Raw genomic sequence first — 24,940 nt, 5'->3', positions numbered from 1 at the left:
TCCATGCGTCCTAGCCATGACCCTGGCCCATGTCCCCACCAGTGGCTGGGTGTGAGTGAGCGAGCCAGCAAGCAGCAGAGACGGTCAGCGGAAGGGTCCTGGAACAGAAGGGATTCCTATGCCCCCCTCTCTGGTAGCTTGCAGTCAGCACAGCCCCCCACTCACCCCCGTCTTCAACTTCTTCATTCCTCCCTCACCCACACTCGACTTTCTGCCCCGGAAGTCACACTCCACTGCTGGATGTGCAAGATGTGCTGAGAACCAATTATTAATGACAGGGAAGTGGTGGGTTTCTTCTTTGCAAGACTTGGAGCCTGAAGGGGCTTGTTTCCCTTGGCAAGGCAGGGCAGGGAGATGTGTGTGTGTGTGCATAGGTATGTGTGTGTTTGTGTATACGTGTGTATGAGTATTATGTGTGTACGGGAGTGGGTGTGTGTATTGTATATGTGTGTGTATATGTGTGACAGACAGAGAAAGCAAAAAATTTTCCTCTCTTTCCTTGGTACCCACCCCAGACACACACTGCTTCGCCAAGAGTGTGTGAGCAGCAGCGACAGTGAAATGCAAAATCCTTTGCAATCTGCCCAGGAAAAGACAGCTTTTGCAACGAGTTTATATGGTTACCCATATGGTAGGGTCCCTGAGAAAGGAAGGGGGGTTTAAGTCTTTGCCTCCTCCTTTCTCCAGCCCAGCCATTGGCCTCTCCCCACCTGAAGGTCTCCTACTGGGCCACAGGTGATAACCAAGTCTCTTGCATGCCCCTCTCTAGACAGCGGGCTCTAGAAATGACCAAAACCAAGTAGCGACTACAGACCCGGCTGCTTCCAAACCCTGTCTATGCACCCCTGAGTCAGACCAAAACACCAGCTGCTACCTCCCTCTGGGGCTTGGGGACCTGTGGGCCTGTAGCCCTGCCCAGCAGGTGTGTGTGTGTGTGTACTGGAGGGACAGTGTAGCAAGGAGGGCCTGTGCCTTTTCCCTGGTCCCCATCAGAAACATCCCTATTGCGATGCAGGGACATGAATAGCATAGCCATGCCGCTTCCTGAAGCCCCTTCTCTGCCGAGAGAGCAAGCGAGGGAGCGCCAGCCCGCCTTGCACGGTTACTACACTGGCCCCTCGGGCTTGCCAAAATTGTGTGTGCGTGCATGTGTGTGTGTTTCCTGATAGAAAAAAAATGGAAATTAGGTTATATAAAAGATGTATGCTCCGCAGCCCTGAGCCACTCTTAATGAGGGTTGCGACGTCTCCCTCCCCACACCCATAAACCAGTCTGGTTGGACGTCACCGCTAATTCGTTTCAGAGATGATAGGATAAAGGAGGGACATTAAGAAATAAATTGCCCCTCACGACCCTCGCTGAGCTCCATCCCCACATGTTGATGCTGCCTTTCCAGTCACTGGGTGAGAAGCCACTTCGAGGCCGTGGTGGCTCCCGAGCAGCGGCAGGCCGGGGTGAGCCAGGGGCGCGCGCTCCTAGGGGAAGCCAGATGCCTCCCGAACTTAGGCTAGTGGGGTTGGAAGGAGGGGCGGAGAGGGGCGGCCCAGGAGGGGCGGGAGAGAGGGGTGGGGGCTAGACGAGGGGGGTGGGGAGCAATCCCAGCAGCAGCACAAAGCAGAGGGGTAGGGGAGGAACGCGCGCGGCTCCTACCCGGAGGTGAGTGGGTGCGACGGGTGCCCTCCAGCCGCTCCGGGCTGCAGACCCGGAGGATTCTGAACGAAGAGGCTGTGGTGGTGGCGGCAGCTGCGGTGACAGCAGGCAGGTGCACAGCGTTAAGAGGCAGCCTGAGCGCTGCCGCGCTCAGCAGCGGCAGGTGAGTTCCTGGGGCAGGCGGCCCGCGTGCCCTCCCTGTGCCCTCGGGCTCCCCTCTCAGGTTCTGGGTTTGCCCCGCCGTTCCAACTTGGTTTCGGGCAGCCTCGGTTCTCTTTCCAGCAGGCGGTCCCCTGGCCGAGGGGGGCTCTGGGGCCGGGAATATCAATGTGCCCGCCTGGCTCTAACTTTGTGGGGTCCGTCCTCCGCTGTGCGCCCCAGCGCCGAGCCGCGCACGGTTGGTAATGGCGGACCCTTTGGCGGTGCTCGCCTCCCCGCAGCAGGCAAGCAGAGGCCAGGGCACCACAGTCCCCAAGGGATCCTTGTACCTGCTCTGCCTGAACTTTGAGCTTTGCTTGGAGCCTGGCTAGCCAGCTGGCTAGATGTAGTCGTGAGCTCTCGGTAATGGCGGAGCACGGCTACGCTGGCAGCCACTCGCAATGGGGGGCCCGAGGCAGGGCGGGCTCAGTTTCCTAGTGACATTCTGCTCCTCCCTGGCTTCCAACTTTGCAGGGACCCTCGCTGTGCTCCTGCTGTGATGGTAGGGGGGCCACTGACGACTCTTACGTCTACCGTCCTGTGTTGGAAAGGGGCGTGAGAGTGCCAGCTCTCAGCGCTTGGCAAAGTTGCGCTTCCACCACGAAGGAGGTTGCCCCGCTCCCGGGCTGGCGGGTGAGGAGAGCGACCACCGAGACTGGGGCGGGGCAGCATCCAGCGCACTAGAGGTTGCCTGCAGGTGGCCACGGCTAGGAGCAGGGTCCCCACAAGACCCAGATTCCCTGGCCACCCGAGGGTCCTTGAATTCAAAGAATCCAGCCAAGGTTTCACGACTGCAAGGTGGAGGACAGAAGAGCTCGCGCCTGCCTCGACTCTCTGTGTGCTGTCTCGGGTGTGCGTGGAGAAGGCACCTTCAGGGTGACTCTGGTGGTTCCAACCTTAGAGCCTCTCTTACCTTGCTGGTCTGGGCGAGCATTTTTGCTCTGTTAAGCCTCTGGGAATTGGAGAAACCACATTTTTCTCATGGGGCTGTGATAAGAACCTTAAGAAATCACGAATGTCAATCTGAAACCCAGGGCAAGTGCTCCACAAACAGGTAAAAGTTGTTGTGCTTTTTTGACCCTACAACCCTCAGGGGGTCTCGGATTTCCGATCAATAGCAACCCAGGGTCCCTGCCTCAGTGGGGTAGGGGCAGGGACAGTGGATGACCCACACCTCTCTGTCTTCACTCCAGCAGCTGGCACAGTGTGGGGAGGCCAGAGTGGACTGTTTCTGACAGACCGCCTCCCCAGTACACCCTCAGTCCCAGCTCGGACCACGTTCTTGCGCCTGGGCAGAGTGCCCCTGGGCAGCACTGCAGTGCCAGAGGGCACACCCAGAGCTAGGAAGCGTGCCTCGAGTGCCTGGCCTGGCCCTGCTGGGGCTCAGGGCCCTGGAGACCATGACTCCAGAGGAATGAGGGGATATGTCCCCACTTGTTATGAGTTATCCACGAATAGCATTGGGCAAACACAGACACTAGGAAACACCAATGCAGATTCCAGACTATATTCCTTTTTTCCCCCCTTTTTCTTTTCTTTTAAAAATGTAATCACAGGATGAAACAGGGAAGAAATTTCTTGTAGCTGCAGGAATCATGTCCCCTGCCACCCCAGTCCCGTTCCACCTGCAAGGATTCCAGAACACAGATGGGAGGAGGAAGGGTCCAAGACACTGTCCCCCACAAGCTGTCCCCAGATTTTCTTCACAGACCCCCAACACAGACACACACACCTTGGTCTTCAGCACAGCAATCTAAATCCCATTTTGTAGATATGGAAACTGAGGCAGGGTAAGGCAAGCTGCATGCCCAGAGTCACCTAGCTGGTAAGCGGCATTGCTGGGGACCTGTCCCCCGGTTTGGGGCCTCTTTATCCAGCATGCTTTGGAGAGGAGTGCTGTGCGTTCATCCCTACTGCAGCACAAACAGCTTCCTTCCCAGTCTGCTCAGATGTAGGCACCTCAACAACCAGGAGGGGCACAGCTGTCTCTAAAAATGGTAGTCCCCCCACCTACCCCCTGCAAAGTCCCCCGCCATGTAGGGGAAGAGTGACCAACATTCAAGAGACCTGCTGGGATCTGTGCTTGAGCTTTAGTCTGGCTTACTCTATAGCTGTGTGATTTCTGATTTTTCACTTAACATCTCTGAGATACCATCCCCATTATCTGTTGAATGAGAACAGGCGCTCCCATGAGGTCTACTTTTGACGACCTGGTGAAAATGTATGTGAAATAATTGCTATATGTTTGAAGTGATGGCTGTAAGGAAGGAAGGAAACCCCAAACAGATAGAAGAGAACTATGCAGTGTGGATGTGGCTTCCTGACCTCTGCTCTTCTCCTCTCTGTGCCTTCATTTTCTCCAAATACCCAACGCCAGTCCCAGGAGCCCGTGTCTGCAGAGGGGAGGCCCCTCCAGGACAGATAAAAATTTGGGACTGGTATTGGGTGCTCCTAGTCTGTTCATGAGGGGCAGACATCGGGAGCTGTCCAAGGTACCGCTAGGACAGTCAACCAGAGATTTTGCTGTTGATGGGAGTGCTGATTTCCTAGGACATGGAAAGATTTGGTGGTACTGCGTAACACATAGCCCTGGTGGTGCCATCTTTGGGGAATCTTAGAATCAGCCTCAGTGTGTTTGCCTGTTGCTCAGATTCTACAGGTCTTGGTAAGCTTTGCAATGTGGTTAGAAGCCATTGGCAATCATCTGTGTGCTGTAGATTTGTTCCCCGCCCCCCCCCCCAATAATCACAATGCATGAAAGATGAGCTTTTATTTCAGGACCAACTTCACCTGAGTGGTGTGAACCAAGCTTGCTTTCCATTAGGAGCAGGGTGGGTTTGTCTAGTTCTTGACACAAAAGCTGCAAGGCCTGTAGTTACGGCTTTGGTTGCCCTCCTAATATATGACAGCATTTAAACATCATATCATCTGGTGAATGCCAAAGGCCAGCCCTGGTGCCCATGAAAATTAGAATCCATCAAGGCCCTAAGCCAGCAGACCCCACCCTAAATCTAGAATCTACATCCCTGCCTGCAGAGCGGTGGGGGGGACTGCGTGATCCATCTCTATCTATCATGGCTCCCTGGGAGATTTGAATGCTCTCAGTTCACGTCTACCACCTTCATTGTACAAATGAGGAAACTGAGGCTCAGAAAAGCTGTGTGACTTGGGGAAAGACAGTCTGCATGAGCTGGAGTACACACCCAGAGTTTCGACTCTGTCCAACATTCACTGATGAGAGCTTCCATTTTGCTGCATTGTAGAGGTGTGTGTGGATTCTGAACCTGGAAGGAGGTATAGTTACAGCTCTTTTGATGGTCACTGTCCAGAATTGAGCATAATTCCCACAACCTTCATCTTGCTAGACATCTGTCCTGTGTTCCCAGCTCATGTTGAATATTAGCCCCATTGACTGATCCTCTTGGAGAGCAAGTTCCTTTCAAAAGGGATAAATCAGGCTTAATTTCAGGAATCGGGAAAATGCAGGAGCTTATGGCCCCGGTGTAATTGCTGTGCTGGTTTCACCCAAGCCTTTAGTTTGAGCTCATTTCTGCGACCAGCTCAGCCGCAAGCCGCATGTATGCTATGTCAGTCATGTACCTGTTTTAAGGAAAAGGGAATTGTGAACAGTACCCAGCAATGCTGGGAGAGTGAGCCCACTTTAGTATATTAAATGAAGATGGTGGATGGGCAGAAAATGCCTCTAAGCCTCCAGTACAAGTGTAGTTCACAGGGTTCCATAGGCAGGGATCTGGAGTGACAATAAGCCCAGGATGAACACCTGTTATCACCGGATGTTCTGGAGCAAACAGCACATTAGGTTCATCAAAGATGTTGTGATGAGTGTTAAGTGACCAACCCAGGGCTAGCTTTGTGCCCTAAGGCAGGTACCCAAACAGAGGTGCTAGGAGTGCCACCCTAATGTAGCCCAAAGTCTGATCGGGTTTGGGAGACCAAGCAGGCCTGAAACCAGGCATGAAGATTCTACAAAAAATGTAGAGGTAAGATGTTAGCCCGGCACCCAGGATGGGTAACTGTTCGTATTAGCAAAGATTTCCCGAAGGAGGTGGTACTGGAGCCAATAGCTGATTTGTTGCATGCTCTTGGTGCCCGGTTGAGCCAATGGCAGCTGGGTTGAAAGGACAAGAGGCCAAATGACCATCATCTTGGGAAAAGTCCAGAGGCAGGCTCTGGCACTTGTAGATTCTGTGACTTGGAATGAATGAATTAATGAAGGACCTCCATCATTGTAGACAACAACTACTGCATGAGATTAATACAAGGATTCAGTCGTGGGATGGAGTGTGTGTCACTTAGGGGATGATATGGAGCCTTCCGACCTAAGTGAGCATAAGAAAGAAATGCAAAGGAGAGGTGGCAGGTGAGTACCTACCTCTGTTTTCTCATCAGTGAGATGGAGGAGTGGGGACTAAAAAGCCTGCAGAACTGTATGTGTTTAGTGATGCACTGTTTGCATTTTGTGTGATTGAAATTAGGCAGGGGTGATGATTTTCTTGAGTTTTGGTTTCATTTTCTATTGTTTTTCTGCCTGCAGATCATGGCAGGTGCACCGTAAGCTGTTGCGTGTGTCACTTTCTACTAGGCCCTGGGTGGCATTTTAAATTACAGCCCCCGGACTCACCTCCCTCCAGGATCTTTTCAGCTTCCACTTGCAGTGCCTAACCTGAGACATGTATGGCCAGTGGTCAGTGCATTTGGTGATTTCTGCCAACGGTTCCTCAAGAAAGGGCAGTGCTGGTCAGAGATGAGCACAGAAGTCCTTTGCAAGGGAGCAGAGGTGCCCAGGTAGATACTGGGCACTGTTATCATCTACGCATGTCCAATATGCCTGCTCTCTTAGCTGCTGGGAGAAGATCCCCTCTCGGCAATCAGGACTTCTAGGAACAATGGGCAATGGTATTTTTTATTAGGGTGAGGAGATCGTCTTAGGTGCTTGACGCATCTTGAACAAAAAGCACCTGAGTTTTCTGAGGTGCCCTGAAAAGCAGCCACCAACAGTGGCCCACCTTCCAGTGCCAAAAGCCACTGCACCTGGGTCAGTAACTTCACATACCATCAGCTTTCCTAGCAGATCTCCCGGAAACCCTGTTTGGTCACATCTCGTCCAATGCCCATTCAGGCCAGCATTCACTAATTCCCAGTGCTCTCTGCTTCATTCAAAGCCTGCTGAAATTGCTAAATTGCTATCCCAGGGGATTAAAGAGTTTTGCCTTCCGGGAACCCATTTCCAGTTATCAGGTAGGGAATGTTTTTGTCAGTTCAGAAGGCTTGGCCAGCTCCGCTAGTCTCACTGAGTGGCCATCGCTTCTCAGCTCCAGGAATTTTGATGGTTGTAAACAAGAGTTAAGTCAACCACTCCTTCGTGGAAGACACCAACCTTGAGTGCCCGCTCTGTGTCAGATCCTGTTGGAGAAGCAGCAGCATAAGGAGGGGGAAGGACATAGACGATCAGGTGGTTCACAGTGTCTGAACAGGTGTCAGCCTGCCAGAAACTAGAGTGCAGAGAAACTAAGCGTGTGGGCAGTGTGCCTGCTCAGTCACCCAACCCAGGTAGATCCCATGGGGCCGGATGCCATTGTAGGGATTTTGAGTGTAAAAATACAACCTCTGGGATAAACCAGAATAATCCTTGGTAGCAATTCACTTATCGGGGGACCATTTTCTTGTTATGACTTTCAGAGCTTTGTCTCAGTTCTGAAATACTCAACAGGAAAAAATGTCAACCGATTCTATTCACGGAGCTGACTCCAGGTCATAACGGAGTTGAAAATATCTGTGTGCTTCTTTGTTCAGTTAAGCCTTCCCTGGAAATACCTGCAGGTGTCATTTCTGCACAGCGGTGCAGTAGTCGCTGATGGGCGACCCTTTATTTCTCAAAATGTGTGGTGTGAACCAATGTGACCACATAGGTAGGCTTCTTGGCTTGACATTTTCATTATCTTTGGTTATCTTCTTTAAAAACATACATAATGACTAAAGGTAGATAAATATTCCTTTTAGAGAGAAGAAGAGATGAGAGAGGCAGAGGGAGATGGATCTTTCATCCACCTGTTCATTCTCTAAATTTCTGCAACAGCCAGGGCTGGGCCAGGCCGAAGCCAGGAGCCTAGAACTCCATCTGAGTCTCCCATATAGCTGACAGGGGCCTAAGCACTTGATCCATCTTCTGCTTTCCCAGGCACATTAGTAGGAAGCTGAATGGAAAATGGAACAGCCAGAACTGGAACTGCTCTCTGATATGGGACACTGGCATTGCAAGTGGCAGCTTAACATACTGTGCCACACTGCCCACCCTGATCATGCTGAGTCTTGCGCAGTTTCCCATGGTGCCCATGATTTCTTGAGGCATCCTCTGTAATTCCTGGCTTTCTGAGTCCTCCTATGAGTCCTCCCTGAGTTCTGAGTGTGTGCTTGAGTTTCAGAAACAGCAAGACATCAAGCATGAGCCACGTTTTTCCATTAAAGCCAACAGTGCTTTCGGGTCAAACGTGGAGCTTTGGTTCTGAGGATGGCTCTTTCTTTAGAACCAGAGTGCTGTCATTGAATTGCATCTGTTGTCTGATTCATCGTGGGTGTTTTAGTTAAGCATTATGCCCTCTGCTCTTGTTTTGGGGGCCATGGGGTTAGGAACCAGCTTCCACAGAACCCCAATCTTCCTGGCCAAGAGCTTCCACATGCTTCTTGGTGAAAGTCAAGCTGTCGTTTCGTTCATTGTTTACATAATAGCCTTAACCGAGTTTTTGGAGAAGTTTTGCAAGTCTAATTAATTATCTTGGTTATACCAAGAGTACTGATGGCTTTGTGGGTGCTATCTTTATTCCTAGATGACATGCCAGCTTAAGAATTTAGGACTGAAGCATCATGAATTCTGGAACTGATTTTTAATTAATTAATTAGTTCATTAAGTTGATGTGAAAAGAGAAACAGGTGGAAACGGAGACAGATGGATACCAGCCATTGGCTCATTACTCTGATGCCTGCAAAGGCTGGTGTTGGGTCAGGTCAGAGCCAGAAGTATGGAGCGCCAGCTAGATCTCCCAGGTGGGTGGCGGCATCCCAGGTACGTGGACCAACACCTGCTTTCTAGGGTGCACTTGAGCAGGAAGCTAGAATTGAAATCAGAGCTGGGACTCACACGCCAGCACTGTGGTTTTAGAGGAAAGCTGTTTTAAGCTTAGCTGTTCTATCAAAAGCCTCCCCTGGGAGCATTTTTAAATGGCTTGTATCACAGACAAATAAAGATGGATGGGCCAATGGGATGGATGGATGATAGAAACAGATAAACATGCAAAATGCAAATATGGAATAACTTCAAAAAATTCTTGGAATATATTAAGAGATAAGCTTATTTGGGTGCAAGTAAAAATGTTGAAATCCATGCCTAATTTTTTCATAACCTGCATTCCCATGAACTTTCTGTAGGTCCCTGACGGTGATCAAATCTAGTTGAAAGTGGATAGGTTTTTATATAAAAATATAAAAATATATAAATATATATATAAGCTTTCTATGTTTAAATATTTCCTAATACAAAGTTGAGAGGCAGGAATAGCTTTTGTGAGACTCTGCTCTGGGTTCTGTTGTCTGGGGTTTCTTAGGAGGATATTTGACTTTCTCATCTCCACTCCCTGCCCCCACCCACACATATGCACGTACATACACACAGACCTACATACATGTATAGATGACACACATCCCCCCTCTCTCTCTCATTTCCTGGAAGAAATAAGGCTGCAGTTTAACAGAATGTCACTGTTTTCCATAGCAGCCTTTCTTTACATTTTTCCCTGAGCATTTTAATTAGGGCTGTGAGTCACCCTGCTTTATGAAGGCTGGTGACAATGTCATTTACGGCTGTTTAGCATCCCAATCGAGCCCTGTTTGGCAGTGCGTGTTCCATCAGGGGCACTGAGCAGGGAGCAGGCGACAGTTGCCTCTGTCAGCAGCAGAACGGGCTGGGCCCTCTTGAGGAATTGGGAAATGAGCTTGCGAGGCCTCGTTGGAAGTGATGGCTTCCAAAGCCGCTGGCTGCGGAGCCTGGGCATGCCGAGACGCGTCAGAGCTTGGCAGGCGCCTCTGACCTCTTTTTGGGTGTCATTGCGCTTCCTCCCAGGCTCCTGGAGGACGCTGCCCTAAGGCGGGCTGGCGAATGCTTCGTCTGGATGAGAGTGCTGGGCTCTGGAGCCCCTTTGCTGTGGGTTCAAATCCAGCTGCTGCTGTTTGATCTGCCTGCCCCCTTGAGCATGAGTCATTCTTCCTCTCTGCCTCATGTTTCTGCCTCTGTAATCAGAGTTGCCTCCCCCCACCCCAAGTTACTGAGACCTGTCACTGCCTAGTGCATATCAAGTGCTCCCCAAGTTGATTAACAGTGGGGATGGTGATTAGGATATTCCATCTCCCATGCATGCCCTTGACCATCCAGTTGCTTCTGACTTCATCCCCAGTCCCAAGGGACACAGGGGGATGAAGATTTGGCAGTAAGGAGTCAGGGCACACCGGGCACCTGCAGCTAGGACTTCCAAGAATGTCATAATGTGATTGTTTGCACAGTTTAAGGCACCCAGGAGGAACAGTAAGATAGCCAGAGACTTGGACTGGAAGCAGCTGTTACTTCCCTGAGCCTGAAGGAGGGAGCCAAGCTACAGAGCCTGTTCAGGTCATACAAAGGATGGGTGCGTGGGGGAAGACTTCCTGCAGGATCTCAGAGGGAAATGCAGACCCTGCCAGACCACAGCCCCAAGACAGAAAGAGAGCAGAGGAGGAGATGCCCCTGCTCGCTCGCTCTCTCTCTCTGTCTCTCTCTCTCTCATATCCACTCTGCCCCTTACAGTCAGAGACCAGAGAGCAATGAACCTATAGATGTCCATAGAGGCCAGCCACCTCCTGCAGTCCAGCTAAGTTCAGAGAAGGGCAGAGAATGTGCTGGAAAACAGCCTTCACAGGAAGGGCTTATCAGTAATCAGGCCAGCCTGAGTTCATCCACTCCAAGCATAAAAGATGGCTTCCCCAGTCTGGAGGATACCAGGGGAAGGGGAGTACTTGCAGCAGAGTACTTGCAACGTCTTTAGAACATGTCAGGTGTTTGCTTTCATCTCAGACACCGAGGACACCCCGAGGAGATGGGAGTGGGCATTACACAAGCAGAAGCACTGTGCCAGGGCATCACGGGTTCCCCAGTACATACTAACTTGGTAGGGAGGAGTCCTGGGGACTGAATGTGCCCGGCTTACTGATGAGAGGAAGCGTGTGACATAACTTGTTGCAATGGCTTTGTTGCCACATCGACAGGTATCTGGTGAGACTCTGGAATGCTCACCCATCTGGCATCAATCCTGGTCCCATGCCCCCATGGGCATGGCCAGCAGGGCCATCCCAGCCATGGATGGGAGAGTGGGGAGTCCATTAAACACCTGCACCAGCTGGGGACACCCATGACAGGATTCAGATCACTTAGCATCTCTTGTCTTTTCATTAAGTAAGCTCTAAAGGTGACCTTTGTTCTTTTCTTTAAAACACATGATCTAAGCAGGGGTCCCACAGTGAAATGAGTGAGGAGGGGGCTTGCACAGGACCAAGCAGAACCATGAGTTTCTGTCCTAATGGGGGCAATCACACACTTTTGACTGACTTTCAGAAACATAGACCCAGCGTATACTCAGCTTCTACTAGCGTAAGAAAGCCAGAAACTTGGGTCTTACGTGAGGCTTCCAGTTTATTTTAAATGGTGCTCAATCGTATGCAAGAGAGATTTTCAAATTATGTTAACCAAATGAAACTCCTCTGTTATGCCTATGGGCCATCGTCTGTAATCTCCAGCCGGTGATGTCCTGGATTTAAAGCACTTTTGTGCACAGTGATTTATAGTTGGAATTGAACTTGAAATGTTGTTTGAAATTGCCATTTGGCAGGTCATGAAATCGTGGAATAACAGCAATTTTATACCATTCAAACCTGATATTATCACACTCACTAGGTCAAAGAATTCTCTTGGAAGTTTTATGAGACTGCAGAGAAGTGGCACAGACTGAGGCAAGCTGGAGCATTTTGCCTCCAAGTGTGCGTCACCCGACGCTCCGTAGATACATGGTCTGGGCCATCGGTGTGGAGCCGGGCCTGAGAGACTGCACTTCTGGCATCTCCCAGGAGATGCTGATGAAGCTGGGCGTGGACTCTCTTAGAATTCACCATCCTCAACTCTCCTTTCTCTGAGCCCAGGTTTTATTGCCCAAGCTTGGGAAGTCTCCCTTTGTGACGAGCTGTGGCACTGCCTCCCTCCCTGCAGCTGTGTGGCAGGAAGTGAAGTGATGCCAGCCTCCACTTCCTGGGTGACAACCACCAGCTGGAAGTGCCTCCACCCTGACACAGCAGGGACTCTGCAAATCTCTGCTGTCTCCACCCCGCCCCCTCAACCTCCTCCCTGGGAAACTTTGCTCAGAAACTACAGACTTGGACATTGAGACCTCGTTGTAGTGCTTACTGTATACCAAGCCCTGTACAAGAGGCCAGAGAAACACGATCTCGAACTTCAAGGAACAAAAGTAACAGCAGAGCAAAGAGGAAATTGGGACAAAAGCCTCTTCTGTCCCCAGCCTTCTAAATTCTGTTTTCTTGTTTTAAAAATTATATTACCCTGTTCAATTCCTTTGTAATGCCAAATTGACCCTCCATGTGAACGGCATCTGCACCTGTGGATTCAGCCAACTGTGGATTGAAAAATATGCATCTGTATTTAACCTGAAAAAAATACTACACCTTTCTTATTAGTCCCTAAACAGTGTAGTTTAACAACAGTTAACATTTGCAATGTACTAGATATCACAAGAAATCTATAGATGATTTAAAGTATGAGAGGAAACAGGCATAGGTGATATGAAGTACTATACATTTTATAGAAGAGACTTTGAGCATTCACAGATGTTGGTATCAATGGGGTTCCTGGAACCAATCTGTATAATCAGCTTTTCATCCTAATTAACAAATTGAGCATTTAAACATTTCTCTTGACAAGTGGCTAGGATCTGTTAGCCTCAACCCTTCTCCCCACCTGGATTGCTAGCATCAGGTGTTCTCCATCATGGAGAGGCAGGTAGTGTTTGGAGGTGGGTTGCCAGAAAGGGAAGTATGGATAAAACTTGGCTGTTGGACTTTGGGTTTTAAACAAACAATAGAACTGGGCAGAAAGAGCATCTCCTGTGAAGTTTATAGGTGTTGTAGTTGACATGACCGCTACTGTCAAATTTAGAAGTCCTAGCAAATTTCTCAGTGTCATATGAAAGCAAGAAAAACAAGCATCTTACTGAAGCCTTGAAAGACTTTGAATCTGTTTCTAAGAACCTGAGACAGTACACCTCCTCCACCCCACACCCCAGCAAAACACACACCAACTATGAGTCTCCAGTCAACCTTGAGTTGAAGTTTGGAGGATACCATTCTTGATGTCCCTCTCAAGGTCAATGTCACCAATTACCGTGGACAGTTTTCACCGTACACTCCACTGCTGTCCATCTCCCTGAATCGTCCTCGAAACTCAGGAACTAGTTGCTACTAGCTTTCCAGTTCTATAAAAGGAATTTGAAGGCCAAAGCACAAAAAATCTTGTCCAAGATCAAATAGCCTATCAGCAGCAAAGCTGGGGAATGAATCAAATCGAGTGTGTTGTCTGTAATTTTCTGAGTTCCCAGGATTTTGAAAGTGATGATATCAGAAAGCGTTGACTATCCTGGAATCTAGTGAACATATTTATTAATGAGAGGGCAGGGTTCTGTGGTGCATGTTTCATTCATTCTCCTACAGGGAGTTCCCTCTTCCAGAAAATGACATCATACCCCCATCTCCTTGTGTAAGCATCAGGAAGTCATCAAAGACACCACCTTCTCTGTCCCACCTACAGCCAATCACTGCTCAGTCTCAACTCTACCTGCGTCCTCTGTCCTCACTCTCACTGCCCTAATCCCAACTACCATCTACTCTCCTCTCTGAACTAAAGCAGCCTCGTCATGGGGGCTTCCCATGGCCAGTGTTGCTCTTCTCATCCATTTTCCATCCAGTAGCAGCCGTGTTTTCTCTTTTGAGAAAGCCAGTGTGGTTTTCTCAAATACCATGGCCCTGGTACTTCTCGTCTCAGCATTCTGAAGTCTGAGAGTGAAGTTCTGAAAGCTGATCTTGTCTCAACTCACCTGTCTGATGACGACCTCTCCAGTATTATAGCAAGACATTGGCTTTCTTCTCCTGTCGCAGAGGCCTTTGCCCACTGCTTCCAAGTGTCTCTTCCTCCCCTGCTTGGTCCCATCTCCCATGCTGATCTCTCCTCCCCATCCCATTGCCACCGTCCACCTCTTCATTCTGATGCTTTCTCAAAAGCCTTCCCTGGCTGCCACCACTCAGCTATGTTAGGTCTCTTACACTCTCATTAGCACCCTGTCACTCCACCCTTGCCATAGTCATTATACTTGTCACTGATAGCTCTCTCCAATCCACCTCCATCCTGGATTGTAAGCTCCAGTGCACTGCATTTTTTTTAACCCAAGGGATTGATTTAGCATCATACCGTTTTACAGATGCAGAGTCTGAGGCTCCCAGGTGGCGGATTTGGGTCATAAACTCAGGTCATTCTGGCTCTAAATCCATGGCTTTGTCTGCTTGCTAGCACTGAGGGCAATGAGGCATGTCCAGCATTTGTAGGAAACAGATGCACCTTGGGGGAGATTTCTATGTCTTTGGCAAACCAAAAGATGGAAGGGATTGAAGACCTTTAGCCCCCAAGTCCAGGTTTTATTCTCCAGGTGACAGATACAATGGCTTCACTCTTTGAAATTAGCTCATGTAAACAAGCTTTGCAAAACAGAGGTGAGCCAGAAACTGTGTTTCTGTCACACCCATTGCTGACAATGTGCTGGGCCCATTCTCCCTACTTATTAATTCATCAGGTGCTGGGGCCTCACTGCTCCTGGCTGCATCTCCCCAGCTCCAGGGACACCACATCTGCTCTTTTGTCATTAGGAGGGGGAGCCAGTGACAAGCACCTACCATACTGAAAAGTTGGGTCAGTCTATGTGCCCACAGCATTTTAGCTGGTCTTTTAGCACAAAGTGCTTCAAGCAACGTGTGTCCATTAGACACATGCACGTTAAAAAAAAAATGAGGACTGACATGAGAGTAATTGGCAACAGTGGGAGTAAAAGGGTCTCTTGACTGAACACTTGTTGTATGTAATCCATGGTGATTATGAAACCCTGGAAAATGTTGACTGTTGTCTCATTCCACCCTAATAGGCACCCTGCATAGATACAGACACTGGACTCCAAGAGGTTAAGACACTTGCCTGATGTTGGAAAGCCAAGTAGAGAAGCAAAGGCGGTCTGACCTCAAAGACCCTGCTTTTAAAGTGGAAAAACATGATTTTAAAAGTCATCAACAATGCAAAAGAATATACAGCAAAAATAAGCTTCCCTCACAAGCAGTCCTTAGACTCCCAGGTCCACTTCTCAGAAGCAGCCAGTGACCAATAACTTTTTCTGAGGATATTTGATGCATCTCCATGTTTCTATGTAAATGCAGATGGATGTGTAACTGTATTTCCATATCAATATTCTCCATATTGCTTTTTAGGCTGGACCATGTTGTCTTCACGATTGGTCCCTTTAGATCTAATTTTCTTTTTTATTGGTTTATTTTTCACATTTAAGTTTAGTTAACTGATTTGGAAGGCAGTTAGAAATCTTTGCTCCAGATAACCACACCAGTGGGAGAAGGAACAGGCCGAAGCCAGGAGCCTGGAACTCAGTCTAGGTCTCCCATGTGGGTGGCATTGACACAAGTATTTGAGTCATCACTGGCTACTTCCCACGATGCCGGTTAGCAGGAAGCTAGAATCAAAAGCAGAGCCAGGCCTTGAACCTAGGCATTCCAATATGGGATACAGATATCGGCCCAAAACATTATCTCAACTTCTGTACCAGGTGCCCATCCCGTCCCCCTTCCCAGAATTCCATTATGTGGGTGTACTATCATTTATTTAATAATCCTGTATTCATTTAATAATCCTGTGTGCTTAGATTTTGGCCATCTCTTGATTCTCCAAACAACCCTACAAGATAGCATTATATATGTGTGTGTGTGTATTTGTATTTAAGGATATTTATTGCAGTTGATCTGCAAATTTAATGGCCACGCCAAAGGTATGTGTTTATTCAATGTGTGTCAACCAGCCATCCAAAGAGGTTGTATCAAGCAGTAATCTAGGAGAGCGCGGGTGTCCCAAGCCCTTTCAGACAACACACTGTTAGATTCATATCCGTGTTCAATCAACTCTATTCCTGCTCTGAGATGTGTGCATTGCCCCTGGGAAGATCAAAGTTATCCTGGGTATGAGGGGCCATGGCCCTGGAAGAGTGGGCGGAAGGGGGGGTGACGGCTCCATGGCTGGGAGACTCAGTTGGGCAGGCTGTTCCAGTGTGTGGAACCCTCAAGGCAGCCTGATTGCCAGGGGGTTGGCGGGTTTTCAGCCATGACTTACCCGCGTAGGAGAAAGCCTTTGAGTTCCATCCCTGGGTGGTGATCTCTCTAGGGAAAAACTGCAAATTAGCAAGGAAGTTGGTTGTTTTGGTTGTTTTTAAAGGGCACAGTTGGGTTCACACTTTCTGTTTTTTGTTTATAGGAGGGGATAGGCAGCCTCAGAGACGTGGTTTTTTTTTAAGTCTTAAAGGACTGGAGGTTGTGAGACTTGTTCTTAAATGAGATGAGAGGGAGAGAGGAAGCAGTGCTACAGACATTGTAGGTTTACAAATTGAAGCAACCACAAGTCCACAGACAGGGTCCCGCAGTCATTCATATTGTCCATTTATAGACAATACACTTTTGATAAAAAAGGATGTATGAGCTATTCAAATAGGAAAAAGGTGTTCCGTACTAAGTGTGCTTCTCTCCTACCTGTGGCTTACAATACTCCTTACAAGGTGCGGCCATTGAAATCCATTCCTTCCAGAATAGTTCTCCACATTTATGCACACAACATTGACCCATTTGCACTTCTCTTTTTGTCACAAATAACAAACCTTTGGCACTCACTCATGCCCATAAGAAGAGTTCTGTCTCATTACTTTGAGTGACATGGCTATGACCCAAACGGGTTAGATTTCGGCTTGACACTCAGAAGGCAGGATTGTGGATACAGCACTGCTGACTTAGACCACCCACCCCTCTCTCCATGTGCTAATGGGTGGATTTTCTCTCTCCACATCTTATGACCAACACACCTTTACTCAATGATCCACCTGAAAAGGTAGTAAGGTATTAGCAAACTCTTGTCATTTCTCTGATATCCATAGCAGGCAACATCAAAAGAAGGTTATTCCTCCTAAAGTGACCAGTCGATTCTTAGACAAAATGGTCACCATCTGCCCCCACATGGTCCAGTGACAATATAGGACCTACATGTGGAATGTTTGATCTTACAGTAGGCACAGTGTAAAGAGTAAAAACAAATTGTGCAAATGAATTTTCCTGTTTGTTTAACCCACTCTGTGTGAGTGTCACATCAATATGCGATCTATTCTTTTTCTCATCCCTGTTAGAAACCCAGCGTGGAATGGACTCTTGTAGCATCCTGGCCCAGCCACAGTTCAAGTATCCAGTGGCCGTGAGTGGCAGAAGGCACAGCCACTGTGCCTGGTTCAACACTCAACATTCAACACTGTGGCTGGTCAGTGTTGAATGACCTCTCTGATTCTCAACACCTCTGCTTCCTTGTCTTTTTCATTTAAGTATTTCAAACACTGACAGAGCTTCCAGCTTCTGGTTCACTCCCCCAAATGTCCACAACAGCCAGGGCTGTACCCAGGAGCATGGATCTCAACCCACATCTCCTTCATGAGTAGTAGGGTCCCAAGTACGTGGGCCATTATCCACTGCCTCCCACAGTCTGCATTAGCAGAATGCTCAAGTTGAGAGCTGGAGCTGGCGGTCCAATCCAGGCACTCTGATGTCAGACGCAGGAGTGGAGGTGCCAGACTGCATGATTCCCACAGTTCCTCCCCAAACTAAACTTCCCAATTTTAGGAGTGGATCGTGTGACCCAGGAGGTTAAGCTGCAGACTGCAATGCCCACTTCTGATATTGGAGTGCTAGTTCAAGTCCCAGCTCTTCAACTTCCAACCCAGCTTCCTACTAATAATATTCCTGAGATGACAGCCAATGACCCACCTTATGGGAAACCCAGGTGACATTTTTTGCACCTGCCTTGACCTGGCCCAACACTCATTGACTGTGGGCATTTGAGTGAGCCAGCCAGCATGTGAAAGTAACTTCATTCTGTCTTTCTCTTTCTCTCTTTTGTTCTCCCTCTACCCTGTCCTTCCCTCCCTTCCACTTTCTCTCTCCATCTCTGTGCTGTTTACCTTTCAAATAAGAAAATGATTAAGAAATATATACAAATTTCAGCTCCAGTAAAGCAAAGTTGTGAGCAAGCCAGGACAGGCAGCTCTTAGGGTCAATGGCGAATGGTTAGATTCCGTTCACTCAGGCCCAGGCCAACTAACACCTTTATCTACTTCTGTGAACCTCAATCCTCTGTAAAGCAGCAATGGGAATGGCACTGCACAGCTGCAAGGATTCAGCAAGAGGCCATGCCCAGGGCTGGCGACGTGCACAGCCTGATAAATCCTGCTGCTGCGACCCTTCCTCCTCCAGGTGCAGAATCGAGGCAAGGGGTGGGGAGCACTCAGCCCAAGGTCGCTTGCCTCTGAGAAGCAGGTGGAGCAGAAGGAGCAGGAGCCAATGCTGGCTCCTGCCTCCTCCTCCTCCTTGGCCACCATCCCCAGTCATCAGCTGTTCATTTCCTCACAGCAAGGTAAATGAAATAAATACACCCTCAAGCTCTGAGCTACTCCGGGTAGGCATGAGGCCAAGTATTGTTTCCATGGTATGTGCTCGGGTGTGCATGCATATGGGATGTGGTTAAAACCCCAGTTCCACTGCAGAGTGGAGGCTGAGTGTAGGATAGTCTGTCCAGCTTCGGTCCCCCTGAAGATGGTGCCTCTAGCCGTGACCAGTCTGAGAGTCCTTTGGAAGGGACCCCTTTCTAGAATGTGTGGGAAGGACCTTTAAGCAGGATGGAAGTGTCCCAGATTAAGAGCCAGGATGTCCAAATCATTAAGACTTATGTAACAATCGTAAGGAACCACTTACTGGAGCCTGCACTCTGTAGCATTGCCACATTCCCTTCTATTTCACTGAATCCTCCCTGTCATCCAGAAAGGTGGTTATTACAAATGAGCCCATTTGACGGATGAAGAAATGGAGGGTGAGAGGAAATAGAGAATCAGGTCAAAACAGACCAACAGAACTAGGAAACATCTTACAACGGCCCCCTCTGAACACTGGGGTGGCCTAAAGTCGCTCACAGAAACTGAACACCCTACAAACTAGGATCAGTTGGGGTGGGGGTGGTTTCTAGTAATAGCCTAATGTATTCATCTGTAGAATGAACCTGACAGTTGAACTTGACCTTGGTTAAGATGGAAAAAAAAAATCACATTATGTGAGCGTGTGCTTTTCTGGAGGTAAAAAGAAAAACCAGTGTTGTGGGATTTTTACTGCAATTCAGACGGACAGCAAAGAAGGTTCAGATGTTGTAGCTTTTATACAGCGTTGGGGGGTGGCAGATAGGGTGGGAGCAGGTGTGCCCATCTCTTTGTCTCTCAGAGGCAGTGAGTCCCCCGCCTCGCCCCAGTCCAGCCTCTTTCCAGTTCCTTCCAAAGACTGACTATCCCAAGCTCCAGGCAAGAACACCCTCCCTGATTCTAGTAAGAGACCAAGAAGGAAAGAACAAGCCAAGAATGGCTCCACAAAATGCTGGGAGGAGCTCGCTGTGGCATAGATTACATTCTTTCTGTTCTCTCTGTTCTTGAGCCAAGGATCCCAGAAGCCAAGTCCCTTCTCTGTACTTGGGTCAGGTCTGGGGTGACCTGGTCTGGAAGAAGAGAGCTGGGAGCCCTTTCCTGCCTAAGAGCTTGCCTTCTAATTCCTTCCACCAGTGGAGAACTGAGGCCAGAGCCCTGCTTGGGTGCTTCCAGAAGCCTGGAGCCAGAGCCTTACCTTTACCTGATACCAGGAGGAAATGGGGCTAGAGAGAAGTAAGGACCTCAGGGAGGGCCTGGTACTGTGACATAGCAGGTAAAACTACTGCCTGCAATGCTGGGATCCTATTGGGTGCCAGGTCACATCCCGACTGCTCCACTTCTAATCCAGCTCTCTCTGCTAATGGCCTGGGAAAGCAGCAGAGGATGGTACTTGCTTCCCACATAGGAAAATGCTGGGTCTTGGCTTCCACCTGGCCCAGTCCTGCCCTTTATGACCATCTGGGGAGTGGACATTCAGGTGGAAGATTCTCTCTCTCTCTCGCTGTCTCTGTAACTCTGACTTTTAAATGAAGAAATAAACCTTTATTAGAAGAGAGAGAGAAAGGGGATTCTTGCCATAGCAGTGGTTGCAGGGTCTTGCATGGACCTCCCTGCTCAGCAGGACCCCAGCAGCAAGCTGTTGAGAGCTGCTCACAACACAGGCCACGCGCAGCTGAGAAATGACACAGCATGCGGGTGATGCATGAATACACAGAGAAACACACACACACACACTGCAATGCCAGATGGAGAGTGCAGCCCAGGCTGGGACTGGGCATCCATTATTCCCTCACCCACACAGAGGGGTTGGCTGGTCGGGTTATGTAATTCAAACTGTAAACACACTAACCAACCCTCATCTTCCCTTCCCAAGGATGGTACCTCCTTCTGGTAGCATCGGGGAGGTCTCTGCATCCAATTCCTGCTTCCAGAAGCAGTAGGAACTTGTCAGTGCCTCAGCCGTGGGGTACCCTGAGAAGTGGCTAAAAGGGAAATGGGTGAGTGAGGGTCAGTTTGCTAATGGTGACAGATGGGGCTCCCTTCTGGCCATGATGTGTGGCAATGATGCTGGCAGGTGGACTGGACTGGAGGTGGGCTGGGATTCACGCGAAGGGTAGGAGAAAAGATGGATGGGCTCTTGGAGGCCTCCCATTCATCACCCTGTCACCACCTGGAGCAGGCCATCTGGCTCCAGTCCAGACATGGCCAATATACTTACACAGCCCCTTGCGTATGTGACACATGGTACACACACTTCACCGGGACCACAGCATCTTATCCAGCTGCACCCCCACGGGTCTTAGGTACCTCAACCAATAAGTTGGAAACTGCCAACATTTCTGGGAGCAAAGTTGGGCAGGTGTGGAGAGGAGCTAGAATAGATATTTAGAATTGGTAGAGTATAATTTTCACAAAAGGGTCTGACTCAGGTTCAAATCCCGTCTCTGTCCTCTTCCTGTATGAGGCCTTAGATAAATGAGTAAGCCTTCCCCAAGCTCAAGTCTCCTCCTTTCCTGGTGAGGTGGGAGAGTGGGAGAGAGTATCTCACTGGAATGCCACAGAGGAGAATTAAATGCACATGAGGAACAGAAGTACCTTGCCAACATGTGCTAGGTTTGGTCTTTGGGAGTTTTCTCTAATCAGTCGATATGCACTGAGCACCTATGATGCACCTGTGCGAGTCCTAAGGGTTCAAGGGCCATTCTTGCTAGTATTTGTCCAGCAGGGTTTCAGATGGGCTGTGGGACACAAGTGATTTGTGAAGTAGTGATATCGTCAAGTCTGTCTTTGAACTTGGTGCCAGCTAATTGCAAAAAAAAAAAAAAAAAATCCAAGAGAGCCAATGGCATCCCTCACCCTCACCTGTGGGTCCGTGGAGAGTACGTTTGTAGAGGGAGACTGGGGGTGTCTGGAATGGGAGACCCTGAAATCTGTGCCGCGTTGAACTCCTGCGTGATACACAGAGGATGTTTGCAAAATACAGTGCTTGTGTGGCAGGTGGGAGTGGTGACTCTTGGTGGGAAGAAGATGAAAGAGATTTCAAGATTTTTATAACTTGGTTTCTGGGATTGACAGACCCTGGCTTCCCCAAGGAGACTCTTTGGGCTTTGGGGCACTTTGACCATGGGATGCACTTGGGAAATGGAGGTGCCTGAAGGGAGAGGGGTTTGGTCTCAAGTTGGCTTTAAAACAAACTCCCAAGTGGCTAGAGCTGGCTAGCCTAGCATCCTCAGGTTGTTACTTTGAAAGCAATATGGTACACTCCACTTCAGTCTGTCTTTCCTACCTTTATTCCCCCTCTTCCTTCCCTTTCTTCAGCTCAGAGAGCCCTGGATTTGCTCTGCCTCTAACAGTCTGGGGACCAAGATGCCCAGAGAGTAGTCCACCTGTACCCTTCTAGGTACATCCACCGGACACGTCCCCTTCCTTACTTGGCCTGGCCTGTTGATGAGGGACACATCCCACCACCACTCCTGATGTCTGCCTGGTCAACCATTGCTTCCTTGGAAAACGAGAGGAGGGTGGCAGACGTGTGAGATCATGTCACCGGCGGCTGCACTGCAGTGACTGGGCGAGGCCAGGTTGACGTCAAAGCCAGAGAAGGCTGAACCCTCTGCAGGCCAGCTCCCCAGTTCGCTCGGCATAGCCTGAAGCCCAGCTCCTTCGGGTGAAGCCTTTCTGACTTGGTCCTTGTTGATGTCTTCGGCCGAAGCCCCTGGGACAACAGGCACCATGGAGGAACCTGTGTGTGGTGTTCAGCAGATCCAACCCAATGTCATTTCCGTCCGCCTCTTCAAGCGCAAGGTGGGAGGGCTGGGGTTCCTGGTGAAGGAGCGTGTCAGCAAGCCCCCCGTGATCATCTCAGACCTGATTCGTGGCGGGGCTGCCGAGCAGAGTGGTCTCATCCAGGCTGGGGACATCATTCTCGCCGTCAACGGCAGACCCCTAGTGGACCTGAGCTATGACAGTGCCCTGGAGGTGCTCAGGGGCATCGCCTCCGAGACCCACGTGGTCCTCATCCTGAGAGGCCCAGAGGGCTTCACCACACACCTGGAGACCACCTTCACCGGGGACGGGACCCCCAAGACCATCCGTGTAACACAGCCCCTGGGCGCTCCAACCAAAGCTGTGGATCTGTCGTACCAGCTGCCAGCCAGCAAGGAGCAGCCACGGGCAGTGGATGGGGCCACGGTTCCCGGCAATGGACCCCAACATGCCCAAGCCAGCTCACCCTCCCACGCCAACGGCCTGGCCCCCAGATCCTCAAGCCAGGACACTGCCAAGAAGGGTGGCAAGGGTGGCCCTCCGGGCAGCGGGGAGAAGAATGAGCTTCTGAAAGAGATCGAGCCAGTGTTGACCCTTCTCACCGGTGGGAGCAAAGAGGTCAATGGAGGAGCTCCTGCTAAGGTGGAGACGAAAGACACGGGCGTCCAGGTAGACAGGTAAGCTGCCCAGATGTGTGCGGGAGCATGTCCTGAGTGAGCCTTGGCCTCACAGCCCCAAAGCCAACCTGAGTGGCTCAGGACTCCTGCCTGTGCCTGGCCACTGAGCCATCCTTGACCTTGACTTTTCCTCCCCCCAAATTGTAATCACAAAGGTCAGTGGGTGTAACTTCAAAGATGTATCTCTTGCCAGCAAGCCTGGAACTCATGAAGAATTTTGATGGTGGCCATGACGCTTTCCGTCATTCCAAGACAGGGAAAGGTTTACAAGAATCCTGTGAGTGTGTGTGTGTGTGTGTGTGTGTGTGTGTGTGTGTTGTGTAAGCATAAGAATCCTGCAAGGTGGTGTGTGTGCTGCATTTTACTTGTTAGAAGACTGAGATTCAGCTTGCTGGGATTGCCAGACAATGGAGAATCACAGGCACTCAGCTCTGAGGCTCTGGGATGCCCTGGGCCACCCTTGGTCCAAACTAGCTTTGTCCCCAAATACAGGCATAGGCAGTTGGGGCTGAGGAAGGCTGCCACAGAACGGAAGAGACTCAAACTGTGGAGCTACACAGGCTCCATGGCGCAGCAGTCTCACATGGCTTCTGCAGGAGCTGAGGCCACACTTGGAGAGCTGGGTACCAACCACTCCTGTGGCTGCCAGATTGGCATTTTCTGGGTCTGCGGGGAGGATGGCTGGCACCATCAGAGGCGATGCCAGCTCCTTGCTGGGGAACATGAGGCCTGGGCCGGGTGGCTGGAGAATGCTGGGTCAGGAGATAGGAGAGAGGAGCACCTCTTTACCTTCCATACTTACTGTGGGCTTGGCCCTAACACTATAGACTTCATATTGCCAGGGCAGTGCCAAGGTACCCAGGGAAAGGAGGCTGAGGTGGGCCACCCAGGAATCCAAGCTGACATGTTTTCCCAAGTCCCCTCTCCCAACCCCCCCCCCACCTCAGAGCCAAGGGCGTCTGGAGCACTCCAGGAGTTCTCCCAGGGCCTGAGTTAGAGCGGTCATCTCTGTGTTCGCATCTGTTGATTTAACAAATGTATGTTGAGAACATGTGCCAGCAACTGCCTGTGGCTCTAGCAGTGAATGAAGAAGTGACCTGGGGCATTGGAGTATCATGGGGGAGATGGACAACTGTGAGAGAAAGACTTAAAACTGTCAGCTCCTTTAGCCATGTAGCCGAGAAGGAGGTAGATGTGTTAGTGAGGCCAGGGCCCATTCTTACCAGGAAAGGTTGCTTGGAGTTGTGGATGGGATGGGCCAGTGCCAAGGCCCCTGGTAGGAGCTGACATGATGTGAGTGAGGGATAGGGAGGACCCAGGCTTCCTCCCAGAGCTGCCCCACGGAGATCCCCAGGCCGTGGTGGCCCCTCGGCCCACCCCTGCCTGGGTTTGTGCCTCTGCTCAAAATCCTGAGCTCAGAGCTCCTCTACAGAGAAAGATGGCAGCCCGATGTGAGGGTCCCTCCCTGCTGTTTGAGCCCCTGATCTCCAGCCCATTCCTTTGTCATCTGTGACTTCCCTGGACCCTGCTTGCAGCATCTCCCTTCTTTGGGTCTCGCCTCCAGGAGAAGGCTGATGGAGTGTAGGCCCTAGTCACAGGATGTGGCCAACCTGCTGGGTAGGATGGGTACTTGGGAGGACACTTGCTGCCCTGGGCATCCGTTTGCAGAGCTGGCCACCACCATTAGTCCCTAGGGTCCTCCTGGCTGGTGGGGGGTTAGAGGCCTGATTC

At 50.0% G+C, this 24,940-nt stretch overlaps 1 protein-coding gene across 1 annotated transcript in view; it reads left to right on the top strand.

Annotated features, from left to right (window-relative positions):
• Positions 1-1,358: 1,358 nt before the first annotated feature.
• Positions 1,359-24,940, top strand: part of NOS1 (nitric oxide synthase 1) — a 100,305-nt gene continuing 76,723 nt past the window's right edge. Inside the window, exons 1-2 of the mRNA XM_036496434.2 lie at positions 1,359-1,454; positions 22,086-23,209. Of these exons, the coding sequence (XP_036352327.2) occupies positions 22,464-23,209 (746 nt within the window). The 5' untranslated portion in view covers positions 1,359-1,454; positions 22,086-22,463. The remainder of the gene's footprint in view (positions 1,455-22,085; positions 23,210-24,940) is intronic.

Source organism: Ochotona princeps, chromosome 29 (assembly GCF_030435755.1).
Source record: "Ochotona princeps isolate mOchPri1 chromosome 29, mOchPri1.hap1, whole genome shotgun sequence".
Lineage (NCBI taxonomy): Eukaryota > Metazoa > Chordata > Mammalia > Lagomorpha > Ochotonidae > Ochotona > Ochotona princeps.
The sequence above is the reverse complement of the archived record's forward strand: the minus strand, read 5'-3'. Positions and strand labels throughout refer to the sequence as shown.